We start from the raw sequence: 23,991 nt of genomic DNA, 5'->3' as shown, positions 1-23,991 counted from the left end.
TAGCAACTTAGAGTAACACCAGGCATATATAGTAGGTATTGAATAAATATTTGCTTAACAAACACTGAAGGAATGAAAATCCCTTTTTCCCATGTTTCTTGGAACCAATTTTAGCTGATCCAATAGAATTATTACCCCACAGGCAAAAGCTTATATAGCATTAAGTCAATGTTTTTCTTTGTAGACCTGAGTGTAGGGCAGGAAAAACATCAGTAAGTTATGCCTCGGGGCCTCAGTTCTTAGGCCCTACACTTTTGTGGGTTTCTGATAGGTATTATTTCAGATGCTGAGGAATTATTAGGGGACAATCCTATGCCTTCTAGGAGCTTATGGCTTAAGAAAAGTACACATATAAAAAGAAACACTTTAGTATTTGTTACAAATAAGAAGACTGAGCGTGGAAGAATTGATGCTTTCGAGCTGTGGTGCTGGAGAAGACTCTTGAGAGTCTCTTGGACGGCAAGAAGATCAAATGAGTCAATCCTAAAGGAATTCAACCTTGAATATTCATTGGGAGAACTGAGGCTGGAGCTGAAACTCAATACTTTGGCTACCTGATGTGGAGAACCATCTCATTGGAAAAGACTGTAATGCTGGGAAACATTGAAGGCAAAAAGATAAGGGAGCAGCAGAAGATGAGATGGTTAGATAGCATCACTGACTTAATGGACGTGAGTTTGAGCAAACTGTGGGAGATAGTGAAGTACAGGGTATCCTGGTGTGCTGCAGTCCATGGGGCTGCTAAGAGTCAGACACGACAGCAAATGAACAACAATAACACAGGTAGTTATCATATTGAAAACACTCTCTGATACAGCTGGTCTAGTCCTAAACACCCAAGAGAAAGTCCAGCTCATGGTCAGAGAGAACTGTGTATAAGAATATTCATAGCAGCACTATTTTTAACAAAATAAAGAAACCAAGGCTGCCCTGGTGGCTCAGTGGTAAAGAATCTGCCTGCCAATGTAGGAAACATAGGTTCAATTTCTGGGTGAGAAAGATCCCCTAGAAAAGGGAATGGCAACCTACTCCAGTATTCTTTCCTGGAGAATCCCATGGCCAGAGGAGACTGGTGGGCTACCATCCATGGGGTCACAAAAGAGTTGCATGCAACTTAGCGACAAAACAACAAAAGAAAACTGCTAGCTTTTCATCAACTGGAAAATGAGTATTTCACATTATATCCCTAAAGGGAAAAACTTAACAGTAGCCTGAATGAATGAAGTAGAACAAAACTTATCAATGAATTACAAAACCATAAAGTCAAGTGAAAAAAGTGAGTTGCTAAAAATGATCTGTACAGTACAATATTTAATGATCTTTAAATGCTTGGAGAGCTACTTTCTACAATTTTTATAGATGCATAAAGTTGTAGGAAAGATGACATGAATGTAAAATTATCAACAATGCATCATTAAAGGTGTTTTACAGTGAAACAAATGAGGGAATTAAGATTAGAAAAACAATTAGGGGAATATCAGTTATGTCTATAATGTGAAAGTTGGGTGATGTATACACAGGTGTTTATCATGTTGTTTTGTATTTTTTCTGAAGGGTTGAAATATTTTACAATAAAATCAGTGAGACTAAAGGTAATATACATTATTCCAAATCATTGTGATATATAAAGTTAATACAGAAACTATCAGTTATATGATGATATTTACTATATTAATAACAGATGCTATTAAATGGTGAGAACAAATAAAAGCTCGTCAGGGTAAAACAATTTTTTTAAAGGCTTCTGGATCTTCTTATAGACCCCAATCCAGTTATAGTCATTTATGTAACTCCAAACCACACCATACAGTTGGACCTTCACACACCACATATGCACAAGCTGTTGCTATTAAGATGAACATATATAGAAAGATAAATTGTCAAATCATAGAGCCCAGGTTACATCACATGCTTGGATGTGTGGTCTTTTTGGAGAATCTTCTTTCATGTGGGCAGAGTGTATCCAGACAATACTATGAGGCATTGCAGTACCAGCTGGTAAAGTGACAACTTTGATAGAAACCCCATGTTTCTACACAACCTGACTTTCTCTGGTAGATTTGGGGATGGTGATCAGGCTGCCAGAACCATTTATGGACTGCTTGCACTGTAAGAGAGAGAGGAATCCTGGGAGAAAGAGAAGCCAGGGGAGGGTGATGAAGGAACAATAGAAAAGTCACAGAAACACTTACTTCCCTATGGGCCATGAGGCCCAGATCTAAAGCCTAATGGTTCCCTTTGAACTGTCCCAAGCCATTCAGGAGGGGGATGCTTTAGCAGAAGAATGCTGGTGGCTCAGACAGTAAAAGCATCTGCCTACAATACGGGAGACCTGGGTTCGATCCCTGTGTCGGGAAGATTCCCTGGAGAAGGAAATGGCAACCCACTCCAGTACTCTTGCTTGAAAAATCCCATGGATGGAGGAGCCAGGTAAGGCTACAGTCCATGGGGTTGCAAAGAGTCGGATACGACTGAGCAACTTCACTTTCTTTCTTTCACTTTAAAAGTGTGTGCAGAATAGCTTAAATACAGCCCAACTACAGTCCATGGGGTCACAAAGAGCCGGACTCAACTGGGCACACATGCACAAGGTTTGGGGCTTCCCTGATGGCTCAGCAGGTAAAGAATCTACCTGCAATGCAGGAGATGCAGGAGACTTGGGTTCAGTCCCTAGGTTGGGAAGATCCCCTGTAGGAGGAAATGGCAACCCACTCCAGTCTTCTTGCCTGAAAATCTCATGGCCAGAGGAACCTGGCAGTCCATGGGGTCTCGGAAGAGTTGGACATGTCTGAGTGACTGAGCACACACACAGGCAGTGCTCAACTCAACACAATTGAGAATTCTTTCTGACAGAGGACATGCTTCTGAGTTAGGAAGTTTAATTCCAAGGGAAATTTTAAAGACTTCTTAGAAGACTCTCTGGTGTTTGTAGGTGGTCACCGTGAATCAGACAATGATTCTCTCTGACCTCAGGCTGTCCTGGCAGGACACTATGCCGCCAGGGTCACTGTCTCCACATGAGTGAACATTCCCTATCAGCCATTCTCTTTAGTCTTGAAGTTAGCAGTTATTTCCACTCTGAATGGGGCAGGTATGAAAGAAAAGGTGGAAAGGAAGGGTTCCCTTGGAGGCAAGCATTTTGAAAATCTCACTCAGCCCACATCCTGTAGGAACCATCCTCAGAGTGAGTCTAACTCCCCACTAGCCCTTTAAAATGCAAAGGTTGGTAACTTTCCCTCTGTCTTCTTTCCCATCCTCTCACTCTCCCGCCTATCAGAGATGGATTGGTTGTTAGCACCCATCAAGGGCCCTGAAGACACTCACCAGAGGCGAATAACAATAAAACGTTTAAGTATGTAGTAAAAATGACCCAGGAGACCTTGTAACTTGAATAATACATGGATTCACCTTGAATTAGCATGTGGTGATACAGTAGGGGCACAGCGAGCAGAAGGATGCCTGATGTCCAGACAAAAGGAGAAAGAAAAGTCCCTTCTGATGGACCCTGGCTCCCGTACTTAAGTCTTAACCTGAGATATGCTTGACTTCCCAACCCCTACCACTCACAACTGCACCTTGCCCAAAGGCCAATGCCACTTGAGTGGTGGATCCAATTTGGCAGCTGCGTATCTAAGCCAAAGAACTGGGAGGGCTGAGTTAGTCTGAGACCACAGCCTGGATCTACAAACCAAGTATGCCTCCAATCCTATGTTAGGGAAAACAGGAAGTTACTTGTGACTGAAGACAGGAAGTTACCTGTGAGGAAAGCGAGGCAGGCAGTCATAATGAGAGTATATTTGGTTTGAGGAATCATATAGGTGAATTCAAAACCCAGGAGTAAGTTATGCATGAAGGAAAGGCTGAACAACACAATCAGAATGTTCCTGACCACTTCCAGGCCATCTGTTGAAAAGAAGAAGCTGTATTGAGGCAAGGACAGATATTTCTTCTAGGCTTATTTCTACCTGGGGCACACAAATTTCTAGGTAAACATGAATGAGGTGAAACATTTGATTAAATAATAAAGAGCAAAGATGGGGCAAGAAAGAGGTCGAGGTCTTAAGCTAAATGGGAGACAGAACCAAAAGAAACTGTTCTCTTTCTATCTTTGTAAACTTCTTTCTCTTCTATTTTTTCAAAATGTATTTCTTGCTAAACTCTTGTCTTCCTCTAGTGACAATGTAACATGTTTTATTTGCTGCCAGTCACCTTTCTTTTATATCCTTACATTCTAGATGTGCTAGATACCCTGTTGTTACTGTCAGGGCTTCTCAGAGATCCATCAGTTAAGTCTGTGAGCTTCTAAACTTTTTTCCAAAATGTACAAATGCTGAGCTTTTGGGATAGACCTTGACTGTGTTGATTATGCAAGTAGGCACACTGCAACCATAGGTGGTTGCACTAGAGGATAATGGTGAGATGAATGGAAGTCAAGGAAGGATGAACCCTCATTCTCCACCTATCTCTTTCCATATAATAGCTCTGACCTGATGGCCACAGTGAAGTACAACATATCCACAGACTGCGGTTTATCATAGGTTTCTGGGGTCCCAACTTCAGCTCAGCCCATTCTTCTATGATGAGTCCTATTGCCAAGAGGACTAAGACCCAGGAGGAAAAGAACAGGTTGGTGGCCTCGACCTTTCTGACCAGTATGTGCACCACTGTGATTGGGGTTTTCTAGCAGAGACTGTCACCAATATCTCACATGCTTCTTCTCTGATAGGATTAGTCACAAGAAATAGTGGGAAATCTTTTAGTGATTGCTGACGCAATGGCAGTGGTAGAAAGTGAAGTAGCCTATGGAGCAGAGAAGATAAATCCTACTGTTCCCCACTCCTCCATTTGGGCTAGTCTGTTGTCACGGCTGCCAACTGCCATGGAATCATCTTGGTCTGACCCTTGACCCTGAGACCTACTACAGTGGAATCACCAAGGGGCCTAGAGGCCCTGACGGAGAAGGCAATGGCACCCCACTCGAGTACTCTTGCCTGGAAAATCCCATGGACAGAGGAGCCTGGTGGGCTGCAGTCCATGGGGTCGCTAAGAGTTGGACATGACTGAGTGACTTCACTTTCCCTTTTCACTTTCATGCATCGGAGAAGGAAATGGCAACCCACTCCAATGTTCTTGCCTGGAGAATCCCAGGGATGGCGGAGCCTGGTGGGCTGCCATCTATGGGGTCGCACAGAGTCGGGCACAACTGAAGTGACTTAGCAGCAGCATCAGAGGCCCTGAAAGAGGAACCAGATACAGAAGGACGTATGAAATCACACATAGAAAACACTGTCAGCTATAGGAGCAACTAGAGGCCTGAAAGAAGTTAGACGTGTATGATGGAAGACATCAGGATTATATGTTCCAGGATTGATGAACATTAGGGATCAAGGAAATGAAAAAGGTAATTGGATCACTGTGTGAGATGTCAAGTAGCTAGCATCACAAAAGAGAATGACCACTCGTAATTTGGGGTGTTTTGAAGATAGGTGAGGGATTAGTGAGACACAGGTCAGAGAAGAAATGATATATGTAGTTAGGGAAAACAGGAGTCAAGATGCCATTAAATAAGATGTAAACCATGGGAACAAGCACAAGCCTGCTTATGAGAAAGAATTTAGTAAGTACAAGTTTTGGTTAAGTTTAAGGTGCCTTGAAAGCATATGATAGAATTAGTCTTGAAACTTAACAGTAGGTTAAAAGTTATCAACCTAGGAATGGCAGTTGAAGCATAGGTGTGTATATCACCATGAGAGGATATCACACGGAAGGTGACAAGAGGCAGTGAAGGAAATTCTGATTAACATCATCTTTTATGAGAAAGAGCAAAGAAGTAGAGGTCAGAGCAAGGCTGTGTGTGTGTGCTTGCATGCTAAGTCGCTTCAGTCGTGTCCGACTCGTTGCAACCCTATGGACTGTAGCCCGCCAGGCTCCTCTGTCCATGGGATTCTCCAGGCAAGAATACTGGAGTGGGTTGCCATGCCTTCCTCCAGGGGATCTTCCCTACCCTGGGATCGAACTCTTGTCTTTTATATCTTCTATTGGCAGGTGGGTTCTTAACCACTAAAGCCACTTAGAAAAATACAAATGCTGCTGACTAATTAAGGAAGCTTGAGTTTTGAGGAGAGATTAGATTCCTAATGTTGCAGAGAAATCTAATTAGGTGGAAGCTGAACATGTGTCACTTGATTTGATGATTATAATGTCATTGGTGGTTTTGGGCATGGCATTCTCTGCAGAACAATGGGAGAAGTGAAAGTAGAAGGGATATTGTTAGGTTTTATGTTTTCATTTTTTTTTTAAATAGACAACTAGATTAAAGAAATAACAATAAATGGAAAAAGAAAATTAGAGTTTTAGTTTCAAAAGGTAAGTATGAAATTTTGAAAAAGGAGAGACTAGTGGGATGATTCCCGTGTACCCTTTACCCTGCTTCAGTGCTCATCCCTGAGTTATTCTGAAACAAACTCAGAGAATTTCATCCTTAAATATTTGTTGGTTTCACTAAAATATAAGGATTAAGTTTTCCTCATAGATTTACTTACTCTCCCTCTTTGTTTTCTTAATCTGGTTTATTAGAGGGCTATCAATTTGTTGATAATATTCAAGATCCCTTTACATATTTATCCATTTGAAAATATTATTTTAAGTAGAATTTACTACTTTAAGTTTTTACTTCATTATTTCCCTTTCAGATTAATTTTTTATCCCTCAAATTTCTTAAAATAGTTAAAACTTCTTTAATATGCCAGGATTTAAGGTGACCTATATTTATCTGTGCACAGAGTTTGCTATATCTCATATAATTTTTCCTATTTAAACAAGTTTAAGAAAATAATATTTTAAAGAACAGTTATGTTTTTCCAGCAAAATTGAGCAGAAGATGCAGAGATTTTTCATATACTCCCTGTATATCCCACACAGGGACAGCCTTTCCTGTTCTCAACATCCCCACCAAAGTGGTACATTTGTTACATTTATAAACCTACAATGACATATTATTATTGTCCAAAGTCCATGGTTTATGTGAGGGTTCACTCTTGGCTTATGTCTCATATATTTCCACAGTAGACAGTTTTTAATGTTAATTTTGACTTCACCATTGAAATCTATTTGGGACTGTGTTCACATGTACAAATGTTTCCCACTTGAATATATCTTGGAAAGTAGAAACTATACAATTGTAGCATTCATGATTGCAAGATTCATTAGTAAATAACTGAACATAGTCCCATCTGGGACAATTAAAGCTTTTCCTGGGACTTACCTGGTGCTACAGTGAATAAGAATCCATCAGCCAGTGCAGGGGACATGGGTTTGATCCCTGATCTGGGAAGATCCCACATGCTGAGAGCAACTAAGCCTGTGAGCCACAACTACTGAGGCTGCCCTGGAGAGCCTGTGAGCTGCAACTACTGAGCCAGTGCAGCACAACCACTGAAGCCCGTGCACACGCAGCGCTTGCTCTGAAACAAGAGAAGCCATTTCAATGAGAAGCTCGTCCACTGCAATTAAGAGTAGCCCCCACTTGCCGCAACTAGAGGAAGCCTGCATGCAGCAATAAAGACCCAGCACAGCCTTAAATAAAGTAAGTGAATTATTTTCAAAAAGAAACCAGCTCCTCTCATACACCTGAGGGCAGGAATGAATGCAGATTCTCAGTGGGGCAGGAAGATCAATGCCCAGATTACCTGGGCCTCTCTTCTTTGCCCTTCTCTGTGTCCCTTGCCCCAACCTCCCTGGAGCCCAGCTCCCCTCCCACTTCCCCTCAAAAAACAGAATCTTTTCCTAAACACCAGGAACTCTGGAGACCAAAAAAAAAAATGGAATAATTATTCATCTAAAGCAGTGTCTGTGTCACTTATCAGCATGATTAGGTGCAGAGCTCTGTGAGCCAAACAATTTTAAGAGAAGAGTATCCTCTAAGACTCTGTCCCCTGGGTTGGGGTACCATGGACAAGTCTAGGACTGTGTTGTTTCTGGTCTCTCTCATGGACACTTATTTTCCTTTTTTTCTAAATGAAAGTATGATAGCTACCTTCCTCTGCTCTACTTGGAATACCCTTCAGTTTGGGAGTGAGAGACCATAGGCTAATACTCCTCACTACCTGAGACCTGGATGGTCTGATTCCTGCCTGTGGGATATGTATTCTAGGTAACTGAATACATAGCTCTTTATCATGATCCCCATAGCTGAAATAGCTCTTCCTAACATCATCTTTAAGAGAAAGGCACAGAGGGTCAATCCGAACCCTGCGGCACATGTATGTAGGCAGAAAATCCCCTTCTGCCTGTTGGAACTTAGTGAAGGTGATGATTGCAGTGTTTACGGGTGGAGAGTCTCTATACAGCATCTCTATGGTCCATGTCTGTATTGCACTCAGATACTTTTCATGTCACTTGGCTTCCCCATTCCCTTCTTTATCAGATGTCTTTCTGAGGTGTGGACTTTGACCTTCAGGACAGACTCTGATCTGCAGAACTGGGCGGTGGCATTTTGCTACATTCTAGCCCAGGATTTCTTGATTATGTACCTCTCTGGAATGCTGAGATGGTTGGATAGCATCACCGACTCAATGGACGTGAGTTTGGGTAAACTCCGGGAGTTGGTGATGGACAGGGAGGCCTGGCATGCTGCAGTCCATGGTGTCGCAAAGAGTCGGACGTGACTGAGTGACTGAACTGAACTGGAATGCTACGGAAATTAAAAATTTCATTTTCCAACCCCAGATTTGCATAATCAGACAACTGGGGTTAGAGGGAGCCACTTTAGCTCTGCCTCCCCTCCGACAGGTAAAACCTGAGGACAGTGTGAAGCTCTCACTGAGACTGGACTCTGGACCATTTCCTTTTTGCATTTTCACAGTATCCGGGGGATCTAAAACCCCACATTTGATTTTGGTAGAAATCTCTACAAGATGTTGCTGCACATTACCATTTGTAGGATAAATACCAGCAAAGCATAACAGTCATGCAGACCAAGTGTAAGAACGTGTTTTCACTCCACCGACCACGGCTCCCTTCAGACTAAAGCAGCCGTGTCTGGTGGAGCAGCAGCAAGCCCAGGGTGCCCATGGGGGCTGCCAGGCACTGTGGGTGGTGGTGGAGTGGGCACTCTCCCTGGTGGATTGTACTTAGGACAGTGAGAGCAGGGTTTGAAGGGAGCAGCGGTTCTTTCCAAACCTGAATGCCCCAACAGAAAGCTTCAGAAGGTCATAGCTTAAAAAGAGCTAAACAGTTGAAAAAAGGATGAAAAAACAAAAACCACTTCTCTAGTGTCCAGGCTTTTCCCTAGCTCACATGACTTTAAATGTTCTTCTTTCCTCTACCTTGAAGCAGCACCTAAACCATGGCTTTTGGATAAAGGAAAAGAGGAAGAAGAGAAATGGCATCTAAGTCATTCTCTGCATTTACTCCTAGTGCTTGTCTCTCTGTGTAACTTCTTGATCTCTAAGATTTATTCCACTTCAGAAACTTTCCCCAAGGAATCAAAGGAGGGTGACAAGTATAAAGTCAATAAAATCTTCTATATTGATATCCCCAAAGCAGCAGACGAGTTGATTTTCACATAATCCTAATAACCCAAGTCCTATATTATTTTCTGTCTAAGGATTAAATAAAAATATCTCCTAGAGGTACATGTACCCCTTAGTATTTTTTTTGGATGACTGCACCATGCCAGTGGTGGAATATGTGCTCAGTTGCTCAGTCATGTCTGACTCTTTGCAACCCCATGCACTGGTAGCCTGCTAGGCTCCTCTGTCCATGGAGATTCTCCAGGCAAGCATACTGGAGTGGGTTGCCATGCCCTGCTCCAGAAGAATTTCCAACCGTGGTGGAAAATAAATTATGTAATTATCTGTATGGGAATAAGATCAATGATTTGCTTTGCCCCACAGAGAAGGATTTGATATATTTGAAATAATTATTCTAAGTCAAATAACACATTAACAATTATGTATAGGGACTTAGCTCACCTTTAATTCAACAAACATAAGTTAGAACACAGAGAGAATCACCTAAATTATCTCCTTCCACATGAGATATGTGCCTGGCATAACTGTGAAGACATTGCTTTAGCTCATTTCACTTTGACTTATCCATGTTACAAAAAGAATATGAGATAGTTTGAACACTTCTTGCCTTTGAATTACATTTATTGTTTTTTGCAATCTGGTAATGGCACCCAACTCCAGTACTCTTGCCTGGAAAATCCCATGGACGGAGGAGCCTGGTAGGCTGCAGTCCACCGGGTCGATAAGAGTCAGGCACGACTGAGCGACTTCACTTTCACTTTTCACTTTCATGCATTGGAGAAGGAAATGGCAACCCACTCCAGTGTTCTTGCCTGGAGAATCCCAGGGACCGGGGAGCCTGGTGGGCTGCCGTCTATGGGGTCGCACAGAGTCGGACATGACTGAAGCGATTTAGTAGCAGCAGCATCACCCCTCAAGATAATTTTGCAGCAAATTACAAATAATTTTTAGTTCCAAACAAACTACTTGCATGGTGAGACAGTGACACATACACACACTCACACTCACAGGATCATAATAGTCTGTTATGAGATTTATTTTACTAAACATTATTCACAATATGCGTGATTCATGGGGTGGTAGAGGGCTCATATAGGTCTTAGATATGCTTGAAGCTTTGTGTTTAAAATTTGTGTATTTTAACACAAAAAATTTTTTTAAATGAAAATAAAAAATAAAATATTGACTCCAGTATACCTTACACAATAATTTTGCTAGAAGATATATAAGGAGAACAGATGTTTATCTGTAATATTTTATTTTAAGGAGAAGCAAGAATACTGTGTCAAATATCTACTCTTCTAGTACCATAAATCATCTTTGAGGACTCATTTCTTTTCATTAAGAGCTGATCTCTTAGCCAAATTCAAGTATAAAAAATAGCATTATGAATAAAATTCACATGCTGTACATCAGATTCCAGGAATTTATCTTATAACTTAAAACTTTTTAAAACAGTCACCATATAAGGTGGTTGATGTGTTAATGTGATAATCATCTCAAAATATACCAAATCATCAGTTTGTACACTTTAAGTATGTATGTGTGTGTGTACTCAATTGCCCAGTCTTGTCTGACTTTCTGAGATCCCATGGACCATAGCCCACCAGGCTCCTCTGTCCATGGAGTTTTCCAGGCAAGAATACTGAAGTGGGTTATCATTTCCTTCTCCAGGGGATCTTCCCAACCTGTAGATTGAACCCTTGACTCTTGCATCTCCTGCATTGGCAAGTGGATACATTTAAACTTGGGCTACCTGGGAAGCTTACACTTTAAGCATACACAATATTTATTTGTCAGTTTTTTGTCAGTAAATCTAGGGGATACACCCAATCTCATTTTGTGATTTTTCTAGGAAACGAAAAACTTCTTATATAAATTAGTGTATCTTACCTCTTTTTCAGGCCATGGATCTCTAAGCTGGAGAAAAACAAAGTATTCTGATTGAATTAGGTATCTGGTGGTGAATATTTTATCTTACATCTGAATATCCCTTTGTGTCCTTCAGCCTAAGTGAATTCTCCCTACTTCTGAATACAGTTTAAAATCTACCCTTCCCTAAAGACTGCTGTTATCGCTATAGACAGTAGTGGTCTGCCTCATCTCTGAAACTCAACCAGTTCCTACTGCTTTTTATAATGACTTGTTGGTCTCCTCAGGGATGGGTTTGATACATTAGGAGTGATGGTTCTAAGTCAAAGAGAGCACTGGATACAGTGCTTCACTCATTCAGCAGTTGATCAGGATGAGGCATGTGTTGGCCAGTCCTCTCCTCACTAGACTGCAAGGTTGTGAAGAGAATGATGCTGCATCATCTTTCAGTGTGCTCATCTGTAGTAGACATCCTCAATACTTGTTTGGCTCATGTTCTGTGACTTGTGGGATCTTTGTTCCTCAACCACGGGGTGAAACCAAAAGTCATAGCAGTAAAAGCACTGAGTCCTAATCACTGGACTGTGAGAGAACCTCCAAAATACTTGATAAATAAATTTAAAAGATTCCATCATTTGTCATTTACAATTATGTGACTGAATTTTTTGCACTCCTGGACATATATTCAGAAAAGACAAAAACTAATTTGAAAAGATACATGCACCATCATGCTCATAGTAGCACTATTAAAAATAGCCAAGACGTGGTTCAGTGGTAAAGATTTCCACTGCCAAGTAGGAGATGTGGGTTCGATTCCTGGGTCAGGAAGATCCTCTGGAGGAGGAAACGACAACCTGCTCTAGAATTCTTGCCTGGGAAATCCCATGGATAGAGGAGCCTGGCGGGCTACAGTCCATGGGGTCACAAAAGAGTCAGACATGATTTAGTGACTAAACAACAGCAACAAAAAGACATGGAAGCAACCTAAATGTCCATTGTCAGATGACTATATGAAGAAGATGTGGTATATATAATATATACAATGGAATATTGCTCATACATTAAAAAAGAATGAAAAATGCCATTTGCAGCAACATGGATGGTCTTAGAGATTATTATATTAAGTGAAGAAAGTCCAATAGAAAAAGACAAATATGATATCAGTTATATGTGAAATCGAAAACAACTATACAAATGAACTCATTTACAGAACAGAAATAGGCATAGAAAACAAACTTATGGTTACCAAAGGTTTGAAAAGTGAGGGATAAAATAGGAGTTTGGGATTAGTAGCTACCCACTACTACATATATGTGAGAGTTGGACTGTGAAGAAGGCTGAGTGCCAAAGAATTGATGCTTTTGAACTGTGGTGTTGGAGAAGACTCTTGAGAGTCCCTTGGACTGCAAGGAGATCCAACCAGTCCATTCTGAAGGAGATCAGCCCTGGGATTTCTTTGGAAGGAATGACGCTAAAGCTGAAACTCCAGTACTTTGGCCACCTCATGCGAAGAGTTGACTCATTGGAAAAGACTCTGATGCTGGGAGGGATTGGGGGCAGGAGGAGAAGGGGACGACAGAGAATGAGATGGCTGGATGGCACCACTGACTCGATGGATGTGAGTCTGAGTGAACTCCGGGAGTTGGTGATGGACAGGGAGGCCTGGCGTGCTGCGATTCATGGGGTCGCAAAGAGTCGGACACGACTGAGCGACTGAACTGAACTGAACTGAATTACATATAAAAATAGATGAACAACAAGGACCTACCATATAACACAGAGACCTATACTCAATATTCAATATCTTGTAATAATTTATAAAGGAAAACAATGTGAAAAAGAAAGCATACATACATATATATATATAACTAAATAACTTTACTGTATACTTGAAACTGATACAACATTGCAAATTAACTACATGTCAACAAAAATTTTTAAGGGAGAAAGAATAGTTATATAATTTTGGGGTAGGAATAAATTTATGTAATATTTGAATTATTCTTATATTTTTTAAATTAAAACTTTATCCATGTCTTACTTAAAAAATATGACTGGAAATCTACCACTATAGTTTAAAATACTTAAGAGAATATTACATTCTTTCTTTTACACATTCTATTTCTTCATCATTGTGTTCTAAATATGTATCTGATATTAGGCTATATTAATTGCATTGTTCAGGAAATGTGATATCACACGGTTTCCACTTGTAAAAAGAATATTAGAGGATATATTCTTACAAATACTCAGGCCACTAAACCCCAGAAATCAGAATTCCTTGAGGGACACTTGCTTTTATATTTCTCGGCATAAAATACTTGAACTGAGAACAGAAGTCACGTTCATTTAAACCTGCTTCTTCTTAATGTAAAGATGAAAAGGAATAACTGACATCTTTCCTCTTAAAATGATGAGATTAGGGAAAGAAAAGATACCCAGCTAGTTTCAGAGGAGGAAGGTGAGTTTCATAGTCACAATGTTCATGTTATATAGGAATTAAAACAAAAAGATTCTAAATTAACTCCTGATTTTCCCGTAAGCTAGGGGTTCTGATGTTTGCAGGCCACCGAGCCATAGGAGTGGAGAGAAGAGCCTGTGGACACCTATCTTAAACTCAGATGTGTAGTGTCCACTTAATGCTTAGTTAAGTCACATAGTGTCTAATGTGTGAATTAGTGTGTGACATCATCAGCCTCTAAAATAGAAATTTAATTCTAGAAATATTTTTATACACAATGGACAATGCACAAAATGTCTTGTTTAATTTGTATGGCAATTCTTAGAAGTATTTATTATTTATTTTTTACAGGTTAAAACATGAGCTCAGAGAGCCTCTCTGATGGATCAGACGGTACCCTGTGTACTGAAACAAAATGTATTTAACTCGTCATTCAGTGCTGTTTCTGCCACTTCTGTGTTAATGGTTCCCTTCTTTAAAAGGGGGCAATTATTTGACAGTCAACTTTGATTTTTAAAAAATTATATTCTAGACCCGTGCTGTTGGATATTATAGTCACTAGCTAAGTGTGGTCACTGAGCATTTACAATGTAGTATGATTTTAGGTATAGTGTAAATATAAATACATTATTAATTTCAAAAATTTGTACACAAAAATGCAAAATGCTTCATAAGGAGTTTTACATCATTATATGTTAAAATAGAAGTTTTTGTATATACCATATTAAATACAGCATTAAATTGATTTCAGTTACTTTTTTTTTTCTTTGCTTTTAAAAAATGGGCTTCTAGGACATTATAATCACTCATGTGACTGTATTATCTTTCCTTTTCTAATTTTTTTTTTCTTTTTAGTTTTTTGGCCATGTGGTATGTGGGATCTTAGTTCCCCGGCCCTGGCACATCACACCTGCACATCTTACACTGGAAGGGTGGTGTCTTAACCACTAGACCACCAGGGAAGACCCTGCATTATCTTTCTATTGAGCAATCATGATCTAGACTTCACTTTTGAAAAAATACTTTTCAATTCTCATAGTTTTAATAGTAGTATGTAGTACATGGAAATGTTTAAAAATGTAGCTTTTAAATTGCTAAATTGCTTTTGAATTCCAAAATGCACCTAAGGCCTGAATGAGCACAAATATTCTCAGTTATTTGCACTGTTAGCCCCCAGCATTTGATTTTATAGTCAGAATGAAAAACCCACAAGTGACTCATGACTGAAAGACTTGGTCTGTGGGTGCCTTTCCTTGGCTCCTCATTTTCCCCACATATTGTAGGAGGGGATACAATCTTGGAACAAACGACTCAAATGAAAAATGAATCAATGATATAAAACCAATATAGTTTGGTGCCTAGCACAGTAAGAATGAAGAAATGCTAATTCAGTCTATTACAAAAACATGTGATTTTTGATGTTAATGTAGTTTCATTAACTACATTAACTACAGGGAAGGGAAAAATCCCTTCCCTGTGCCTCTCCTCTGATTGTTCCTTAATTGAGACCAGACAAAGGAAAAAGAAAAGAAAACAAACGTTCCAGGGTTGAGGACTTGAACCAGAGAGAAGTGAAATTTTCAATATTCTGTGTAAGAATTTTCCATCGATCCCTTAGTCACGTAGTCACTACCTTACATCCGGTCCCTAGGAGGGGGCGTGGCTTCCTGAAAATTCTGTCTGCAGCTGTTTTCTGCCTGCAGCGACGCAGAGTGCTGGGAACAGCTGGAGGTAAGTGACTAGGGTGCCCGCGCCGGCGCTGAATGGCACCCTTGCTCCTGAGGATTGAGACCTGCCTCTTCCAACTCCCTTTCCCCATCTTTAAATCTTTCGGGGCTCGTTTTAACTGCAAGCCCAGGGTAGGGAACTTAGTCCTGGAGTGCGATGCCTTGAGGGTATCTGCGGGTTTGGTGGTTCTGGGGTATCTTGCTGAATGTGGAAGGGGGATGTAGCCATCTCCGGATAATCCCAAGACCCCTCTTTCGACTTCACTTCTCTTTTACTTCATTTTACTTTTGGTCAACTTCTCTCGTTCTTTCTTCCTTCCTTTGTTTCCTGTGGACACTTGATGCTTTGTCAATTTTATGTGATTTTATGCTGGGGAAATGGAGCTTCAAGCCCTCTCTCTCTAAGTCCTCCCACCCCCCCACCCCCCCACCCCCTCCCCAGTCGTATTGCAGCCCCTAAAGCTTTCTATATAAAAATTCAGATCCCTTCCGTTAGTATTTGGATGCTGAAATTTTAGGACTGAATAAGGACTCAGTCACTCTCCGTTTCTAGAGGAGTCCCGCTTTCACCCACTCCCCCGGATTCCGGGTTCTCCACTTCTCCCCTGCAGCAGGCTGCAGGGGTGTGACCCACTGCGCCACCGCCCGCTGTTCCTTCCCGCCCCCGCTCTGCCGGGGCTCCTGCATTCCAGAGGGTCCGCCTAGCATGAGGCCCCCCGCCCCCGGCTCAGTGAGCCATCCTCTGCTCTCCCTGCTGCCTGGGATTCAAGGCTTTGACCTTGGCCAGCCCCTGTGGCCAGTCTGCCTACCTGTTGCTGGGTGCATTTCTGAAGTGCCTTCTTGAAGGAAGAACTAATTCTGACGCAGCATCATTTATTTGGGGAAGGGTAGGGGAGAGGGTTCAGGAAATCAAATGTCTGGCAAAGAGGGATTTGATCTGGGGTCATAATCAGAAAATAGTGTTGTTTTCTTTATAGGAGACGTCCCTCTGCTTCTCTCACCCCATCTGAAAACCACCCTGGGTGAGTATTACCTAATTTTGGAGCATGGGCGGCCTGACATCTGACGCAGTTTCTTCAGCTGTTGTACCCGGTGTCGGTGTCCTTCTCCTGCTTTAAGCTCCCTGCTGGTGTGGTTAGAAATTCCTCCTGCCCCCAGCTCCAGCCTGTTCTACCAGGGAATTTAGCCCAGTCAGGAGTCTGCCTGGAAACCTCTCCTCCCTCACAGCTGCTACTGCGCTCTGTGTTTCTCTGTCAGATAGTGTGCTATTTTACCATGCTCAGTTTTTACTCAGTTCCTCAAAATAAAAACAGACACGGAAGGAAGAGCCTGTTTTATTGGCTCTGATTTTTGAGGAGGGGCACCATGATAAGAAACAGGATTGCTATCATCTGGAGGGGCAATCTGGACTTTGCTCTGGATTGTGGATAGTGTGTGATATATTTTAAATGGTGATTGGGATGAGCATAGATGGCCTCGAATACTTACAGGCAATCTCACAAATGCTTGGGTTCAGAAAAGTTCCAGGGCATCTTCAATGGTAGAACCAGCTCCACCTCTTACTTCTCTGCATAAAGGAATCATAATGTAAATCACAGTATATGTAAATACATTGATTTCTTTGTTAACATGTCACATGAAATGGTTGTCTAAGGTTATAGTAAAACTTGGAAGATATGTTTAGAATGGCCTGATTTAAAATAGAGGACATGCTACATGTAGCATGTAATATACATATATATATATATACACATATATATATATACTATATATATACACACACACACAACAAATAGGTGATTCCCAGGTGGCTCAGTTATAAAGGATCACCACTATCAATTCAGGAGATGCAGGAGACAAGGATCCTTGGGTGGGGAAGATCCCCTGGAGAAGGAAATAGCAACCCACTCCAGTATTCTTGCTTGGAAAATTCCATGGACAGAGGAGCCTGGCGGGCTACAGTCCAAAGCACCGGACACAACTGGGCACAAACGTGTACAAACCACACACACACAAACAAATGTATCATCAACAGGAGAATCCATCAGCAATTTCAATGATGAGCCACAAAAGAAAAGCTGTAAGGTAATTGCTCCAAATTGTAAGGGGATCCATTTTGAATTTGGCAGCTTCCTACTTGTCTGAATAGCATGATCAAAGTAACAGCAGAGGTCTATTTAATAGTAGTAAAAGGAATAATAGAAACAATACTTATGTCTATTAACATTGATTAACTGTTTCCTATAAGTCAGGCACTGTTCTAGGAACTTCACACATACTAATTCATATGTGCATATATGATATACAGGTATTATGGTTTTCATTTTAGCAAGAGAATACTGAGATTCAGAGGGGTTAAACTAATTACACTGATTCAATATATCTAACAAGTGGTGTATTAAATATGCTTTGGAAAAAACTGGAGCTAGCCTTTGAACAAGCCTCAGGGTTTTTCAGAGATTTCCTATTTAGTATATACTCAAGGCAATGGCACCCCACTCCAGTACTTTTGCCTGAAAAATCCCATGGACGGAGGAGCCTGGTAGGCGGCAGTCCATGGGGTTGCTAGAGTCGGCCACGACTGAGCAACTTCACTTTCATTTTTCACTTTCATGCACTGGAGAAGGAAATGGCAACCCACTTCAGTGTTCTTGCCTGGAGAATCCCAGGGACGAGGAAGCCTGGTGGGCTGCCGTTTATGGGATTGCACAGAGTTAGACACGACTGAAGCGACTTAGCAGCAGCAGCATTGAACCTTACAGGTTCCCCACCTGGGTCTGACATTTAGAAGGAGCCTTACTACTGGGTTTTCTCCAGTGGTTTAGATGGTAGATAATCAGCCTGCAATGCAGAAGACTTGGGTTCCATTCCTGGGTCAGGAAGATCCCCTGGAGAAGGGAATGGCAACCCACTCCAGAAGGGGTTGCCTAAAGGGTTCCATAGATAGAGCAGCCTGGTGGACTACAGTCCATGGGGTCACAAAGAGTCAGACACAACTGAGCAACTGACTCTTTTCTTACTATTAGCAACTTTTCACCTATCCAGTCTTTTTCTAGGTTCCTTCCTTTACCATTATGCCAGAGAGAAGCAAATATAATGCTGGTACTTGAGTGATTGGGCTTGTCTGGTGGCTCATCTGATAAAGAATCAGCCTGCAATGCGGGAGACCTGGGTTCGATCCCTGGATTGGGAAGATCCCCTGGAGAAGAGAACAGCTACCCATTCCAGTATTCTGGCCTGGAGAATTCCATGGATTATATAGTCCATGGGGTCACAAAGAGTAAAAACGACTGAGCGACTTTCACTTTCATTTTCGAGTGAATAGTTCCCAGCATGTTACTCTGTTTATCATGTGTTTTTTTCCACAGTATCCCTGTGTCACCATGGTGCACCCAGGAGGCCTCCTAACCCCCCGGGAGAAGCCAGGTAAGTCTGACTCATAACTCTTACTTGCCTTTGTACCTAACCTGGCCTACAGGAGGCATTCAATTACATTCTGTTGAACTCTTGAACTCTGGTCTGTCTCCAGTGCCACTGAAGAGCATCTCTGTGACCTTGTCCATCTGTGAGTTTGTGGCTGGTGTGTCTGCAACCTTAAACTACAAGAATGAGGAGGAAGTTCCTTTGGAGGCTTTCTTTATATTCCCCATGGATGAAGACTCAGCTGTCTACAGCTTCGAGGCCATGGTGGATGGAAAGAAAATTAAAGCAGAATTACAGGACAAGATGACGGTACTGAGGATAAGTATATTACCTCCTTCCTCCTTTCCCTAATGCATACTCTTCAGGATCTCTAGCAAATGCAACTTCACAGAAAATGCTGATGTTGAATGCTCTTTCCTCTATTCCCCTCTAACTGCTATTTTCCTAAAATCATTTGGAGGGAAAGTCAATAAGAGTCACTTAAGGTACAGCTGTGGGGATTTCCCTGGCGGCACAGTGGATAACAATCTGCTTGCCAGTGCACGGTCATGGGTTCAATCTCCGGTCTGGGAAGATTCCACACGCCACGGGGCAACTAAGCCCATAAGCTGCAAGTACTGAAGCCCACATGCGAGCCTGTGCTCCACAAGAGAAGCCACCACACTGAGAAGCCCAAGCACCACAGTGAAGAGTAGTCCCTACTCACCACAATTAGAGAAAGCCCGAGCAGGCAACAAAGACCCACTGAAACCAAAAATAAAAGCAAATAATACAATTTAAAAACAAAGTACAGGTGTGAACTTGGCAATACCAGTCACCGTTTCTCCCTGCTAGTCTTTGTCTTCTGTACCCTGTGTACCTTCACCGACTGTGTTGGCTTTCTTTCTCTGTCCTCAGGCACACACCAACTATGAGAACGCCATCATCCGTGGCCACCAAGCCTTTCTGTTAGAGGAGGACATGTGCTCCAGGGATGTGTTCTGTTGTAACGTGGGGAACCTCCTCCCCGGGTCGCAGGCAGAACTCACCTTGAAGTATGTGCAGGAGCTGCCCCTGGAAGCAGACGGGGCTCTGCGCTACGTGCTCCCTGCTATCCTGAATCCTCGGTATCAACTCTCTGGTCAGTCTCCTCTCCCTCCAAATATTCCTGGGGGAGTTGATGTAATTGGGGAAACCCCTTCAAGGCTGTAGGGTGCTAGAAAGTGTGGGAGGGAACACAGAACTAAAATAACTTTTTTTAGGATGTTCCGAGGACAGTTGCCTTAATATGAAGACTCCTGTAGTCTCTTTGGAGGACCTGCCCTACACAATCAGCATGGTGGCGACCATCAGTTCCCAGCATGGCATTGACAGGATTCAATCCAACTGCTCCTTGAGTCCTATTGAGTACCTTGGAGATAACAAGACTTCTGCTCAGGTAATTCACAAGAGAGCATTATCATTACTGGTACCCTTTTCCTTTAGATCCTGACCTTGGTCCTCACTCACTTCTTCCTCCTTATTTTTTCTTATTAACCCAGAGGGGATCACACTGTGCTTCCTCCTCACCACCCTCCTTTAATCTCCCTAGCCTTCTCTCTGTTCTTGCTCCTGCTCTGTGTTGTTCTCCTTCGTGGAAGAAGCCTGTAGCCCTCAGCACTGACCTCAGCCCTGGGCAGAGGCAGCGATAGTCCTAACATGGCATCTTTGTCTGTTCCCAATTCAGGTTTCCTTGGCCGATGGACACAAGTTTGATAGGGATGTGGAGTTCCTGATTTACTACAGAGCAGTGCACACCCCTAGTGTAGTCGTGGAGATGGGAGAATCTCCCACAAAGTCAGGTATTGTCTTTCTCTCTCGGCGGTTACCTCCTGAGGAGTAACTTTCTGATTTGGAATTATCTTCAAATTATCCTCAGTTTTATTGCCTTCTATCCAGTAGTGGGTGAAACATTGAAACAGCTTACATTATGATGTGAAAGAAATGGTTAAGTTCAATGAATATCTTGTGGTTATATCTTTTAGGGAAATCTAAGTACATCAGTACAAAATTGAACCGAGGACATGAACAAATAATTCCCCAGAGGAAACACTAGTTTACAAACATGTGACGATGATCAGTCTCTACAAAGGCAAATAAAAATAAAAGTAATAATGTGACATTTTCACTTTTCAAGTTATCAGAGATTTCCAAATGATGCTTTAAAAGGTGTGGTGAATTTGGTACTCAGAGATTGCCTGAACCAAAATAATTTGGTATCAAGCTTTTGAGGGGAAATGTGGCCATAAGCGTCAAAATAAATGTTTATTTTGGTAATTCTAGGTTTGGGAATCTTACATATGAAAATAAATCTAAATATAAGTAAAAATATGGATTGAAAAGTTCTCTTCTCTTTTAATTTAATCATATCAAAGACCGGTAAGCAATCAAAATGTCTTACAGTGGTTAAATTCACTATGCTAGGTATATTTGATGAGTTACCATGTAACTACTAAAATAATACACATCAACAGATTGAAATAATATGCAAATAAGGTTTCCAAACATTGTTAAAGTAAAAATGAGTTGTAGAAGTAGATTACCACTAGGAAATAATCTATGCATGGGGAAAAACCATTTTAAAACAGAGAAAGTATGCAAGAAGTAATTGTGATTAGTTTAAAAGTAAGTTTACTTTTTAGATCTAACAGTTTCTCTTGGTTTTGATTCATATACCTTCACGTAATCTCACCTGGAATTCTTTTTTTTTTTTTTTTTGTGGTAAATTTATATAATCAACTTTACCTTTGTAACTATTTTTAAGTATAAAATCCCATTGCCTTGCATACATTCACCTTGCTGTTCAACCATTACCACCATCCATCTGCAGATATTTTTCATCTTGTCCTAGTTACTTAATTTCTAAGACTATGTTTAGTTTCTTACTGCTTAGTTATTATTATTATATTATAATATATTATATACAAATTATTATTGTAATTTCTTTAATGTGTCTTCTTTGGGGGACTTCCTTTGTGGTCTAGTAATTAAGACTTTGCCTTCCAATGTAAGGGGTGTGGGTTTGACCCCTAGTCAGGGAGCTAAGATCCTACATGCCTCGTGCCCCAAAAACAAAAATATGAAACAAAATCTATGTTGTAACAAATTCAGTAAAGTCTTTAAAATGGTCCATATAAAAAAAAATCTTTAAAAAATATTAATAGCAATTTATCTTATTTTCTAAATTTTTCTTAATATATGTGTACTTTTCCTTATAATTATAACTGGTATAACCCATATCCATCTCTTGTTCTGTGGGGCCCTCTTGGGCTGCCAGGCCACTGGATTGCAGGGACCTCAAAGAGGTCTACAGCAGCTCCTCTTCCAGGAAGCCCTGTGCTCCATCTTTGTACATTAGTTGCCTGGCTTTGTCCTTTCCTTTTGGGGAGTTCCCCCTTGAGTGCCCCTGAAATTCTCCTGCAACAGTGACCTGGTCTTTGGGTGAGTATGTGTATGCTCATATGCTCAGTTGTGTCTGATTCTTTTCAACCCCAGAGACTGTAGCCTGCCAGGCTCCTCTGTTCATGGAATTTCCCGGGCAAGCATACTGGGAAATTCATTTCCTTCTCCAAGCTATCTACCTGACCCAGGGATTGAACCCACCCATGACTCCTGTGTTGACAGAGGGATTCTTTACTAATGAACCACCTGGGAAGCTGGACCTCATCTTTACTCAGTTATTTTAATCCCCTGGAGAAAGTTCTATGATGTTGAATCTCAAGTGGTAAGGATTGAAATGTCAAGCCCTCTTCTTGCAAGCTCTATTAGCCATAGGAGGACTTCAGGGGACGCTTTACAAGTCTAGAGAATCCCGTCCAGCAGGGCCATTCACATCTTGCTTTCTAGATCATGTATTTGATCAAGATGACATGCTATTTCCATCCATACAAAGAAGCAAATGACAACTGACTGGTTGACTCACTAAAACAGTTTGTAGTTCGACCAAATGAAGCATACCACTAGATGACAGAAATGCATAGGCTGTACTTTCCATATTAAGAACATGATATTTTAAAAAATAGGATGTATAATTTAATAAAAATAATCACATAAAACAATTTATAAATAATTTTATAAAACTATTCTTAATCTAAGTTGAACCATAGGCTGAGTTCCTTAAGGGTATTACATCAGACTTCCCTCACTTAACTCTTAAAATAATATTTAAAAATTTTTTTATTGGAGTATAATTGATTTACAATGTTGTGTTTCAGGTATACAGCAAAGTGAGTCAGTTACACATACACATATATACACTCTTTTTTTGGATTCTTTTCCCATATGGGCCATTACAGAGTACTGAGCACATTTCCCTGTGCTATACAGCAGGTTCTTATTAGCCATCTATTTTATATATGGTAGTGTGTATGTGTCAATCCCAGTCTCCCAGTTTATCTATCTCCCCCACCTTATCCCCTGGTAGACATAAGTTTGTTTTCTACATCCATGACTCTACTCATGTTTCTTAAAATAATCTTGAGGCAGGTATTACTACTTTGATTTCACAGGAAACAGGATAGCAAGCAGAGGAGCTAGGATTTGAAATGCCTCATTTAAAAAAGAGGAACTTGAGACTCTGGAGATGAAAATAATTTGAGCCATGACAAAAGAATAATGGTAAATGAAATATATATATAGTATTTCCTATGTGTCTGGCATTGTTCTAAAGTTATATATTGACTCATTTCATTGTTGTGGTAACCTCTCTGACCTCTTAGTACAGTGCCAGTCCCACTGTAAAGAGTTGTCTCTCAGAATGGAAAGTAATCTACCTTGCTCATTAAAAAAAAAAAAAAAAAAGCTACTCCTTTATATCCAGAGATCCAGGATTGTATAAAAGTTATTTTTGAATCAGTGCTTTATCAAGTATTTGCTGAGCCACACCCATTTTATTTGGAAGCCATTTTGGTTATTGAGATATCTCAGAGGTAAGAGGTTAAACTGAACCAGATCTTGT

General features: G+C 41.0%; 1 protein-coding gene across 1 annotated transcript in view; it reads left to right on the top strand.

Moving 5' to 3' along the window:
* The first annotated feature begins 15,376 nt into the window (after positions 1-15,376).
* VWA5A (von Willebrand factor A domain containing 5A) overlaps positions 15,377-23,991 on the top strand; it is a 29,903-nt gene continuing 21,288 nt past the window's right edge. Inside the window, exons 1-7 of the mRNA XM_027531613.1 lie at positions 15,377-15,597; positions 16,571-16,615; positions 18,962-19,019; positions 19,123-19,325; positions 19,914-20,136; positions 20,258-20,433; positions 20,722-20,836. Of these exons, the coding sequence (XP_027387414.1) occupies positions 18,977-19,019; positions 19,123-19,325; positions 19,914-20,136; positions 20,258-20,433; positions 20,722-20,836 (760 nt within the window). The 5' untranslated portion in view covers positions 15,377-15,597; positions 16,571-16,615; positions 18,962-18,976. The remainder of the gene's footprint in view (positions 15,598-16,570; positions 16,616-18,961; positions 19,020-19,122; positions 19,326-19,913; positions 20,137-20,257; positions 20,434-20,721; positions 20,837-23,991) is intronic.

This window comes from Bos indicus x Bos taurus, chromosome 29 (assembly GCF_003369695.1).
Source record: "Bos indicus x Bos taurus breed Angus x Brahman F1 hybrid chromosome 29, Bos_hybrid_MaternalHap_v2.0, whole genome shotgun sequence".
Taxonomy (NCBI): domain Eukaryota; kingdom Metazoa; phylum Chordata; class Mammalia; order Artiodactyla; family Bovidae; genus Bos; species Bos indicus x Bos taurus.
Note: the sequence above shows the minus strand (reverse complement) of the source record. Positions and strands in the feature narration are given on the sequence as shown.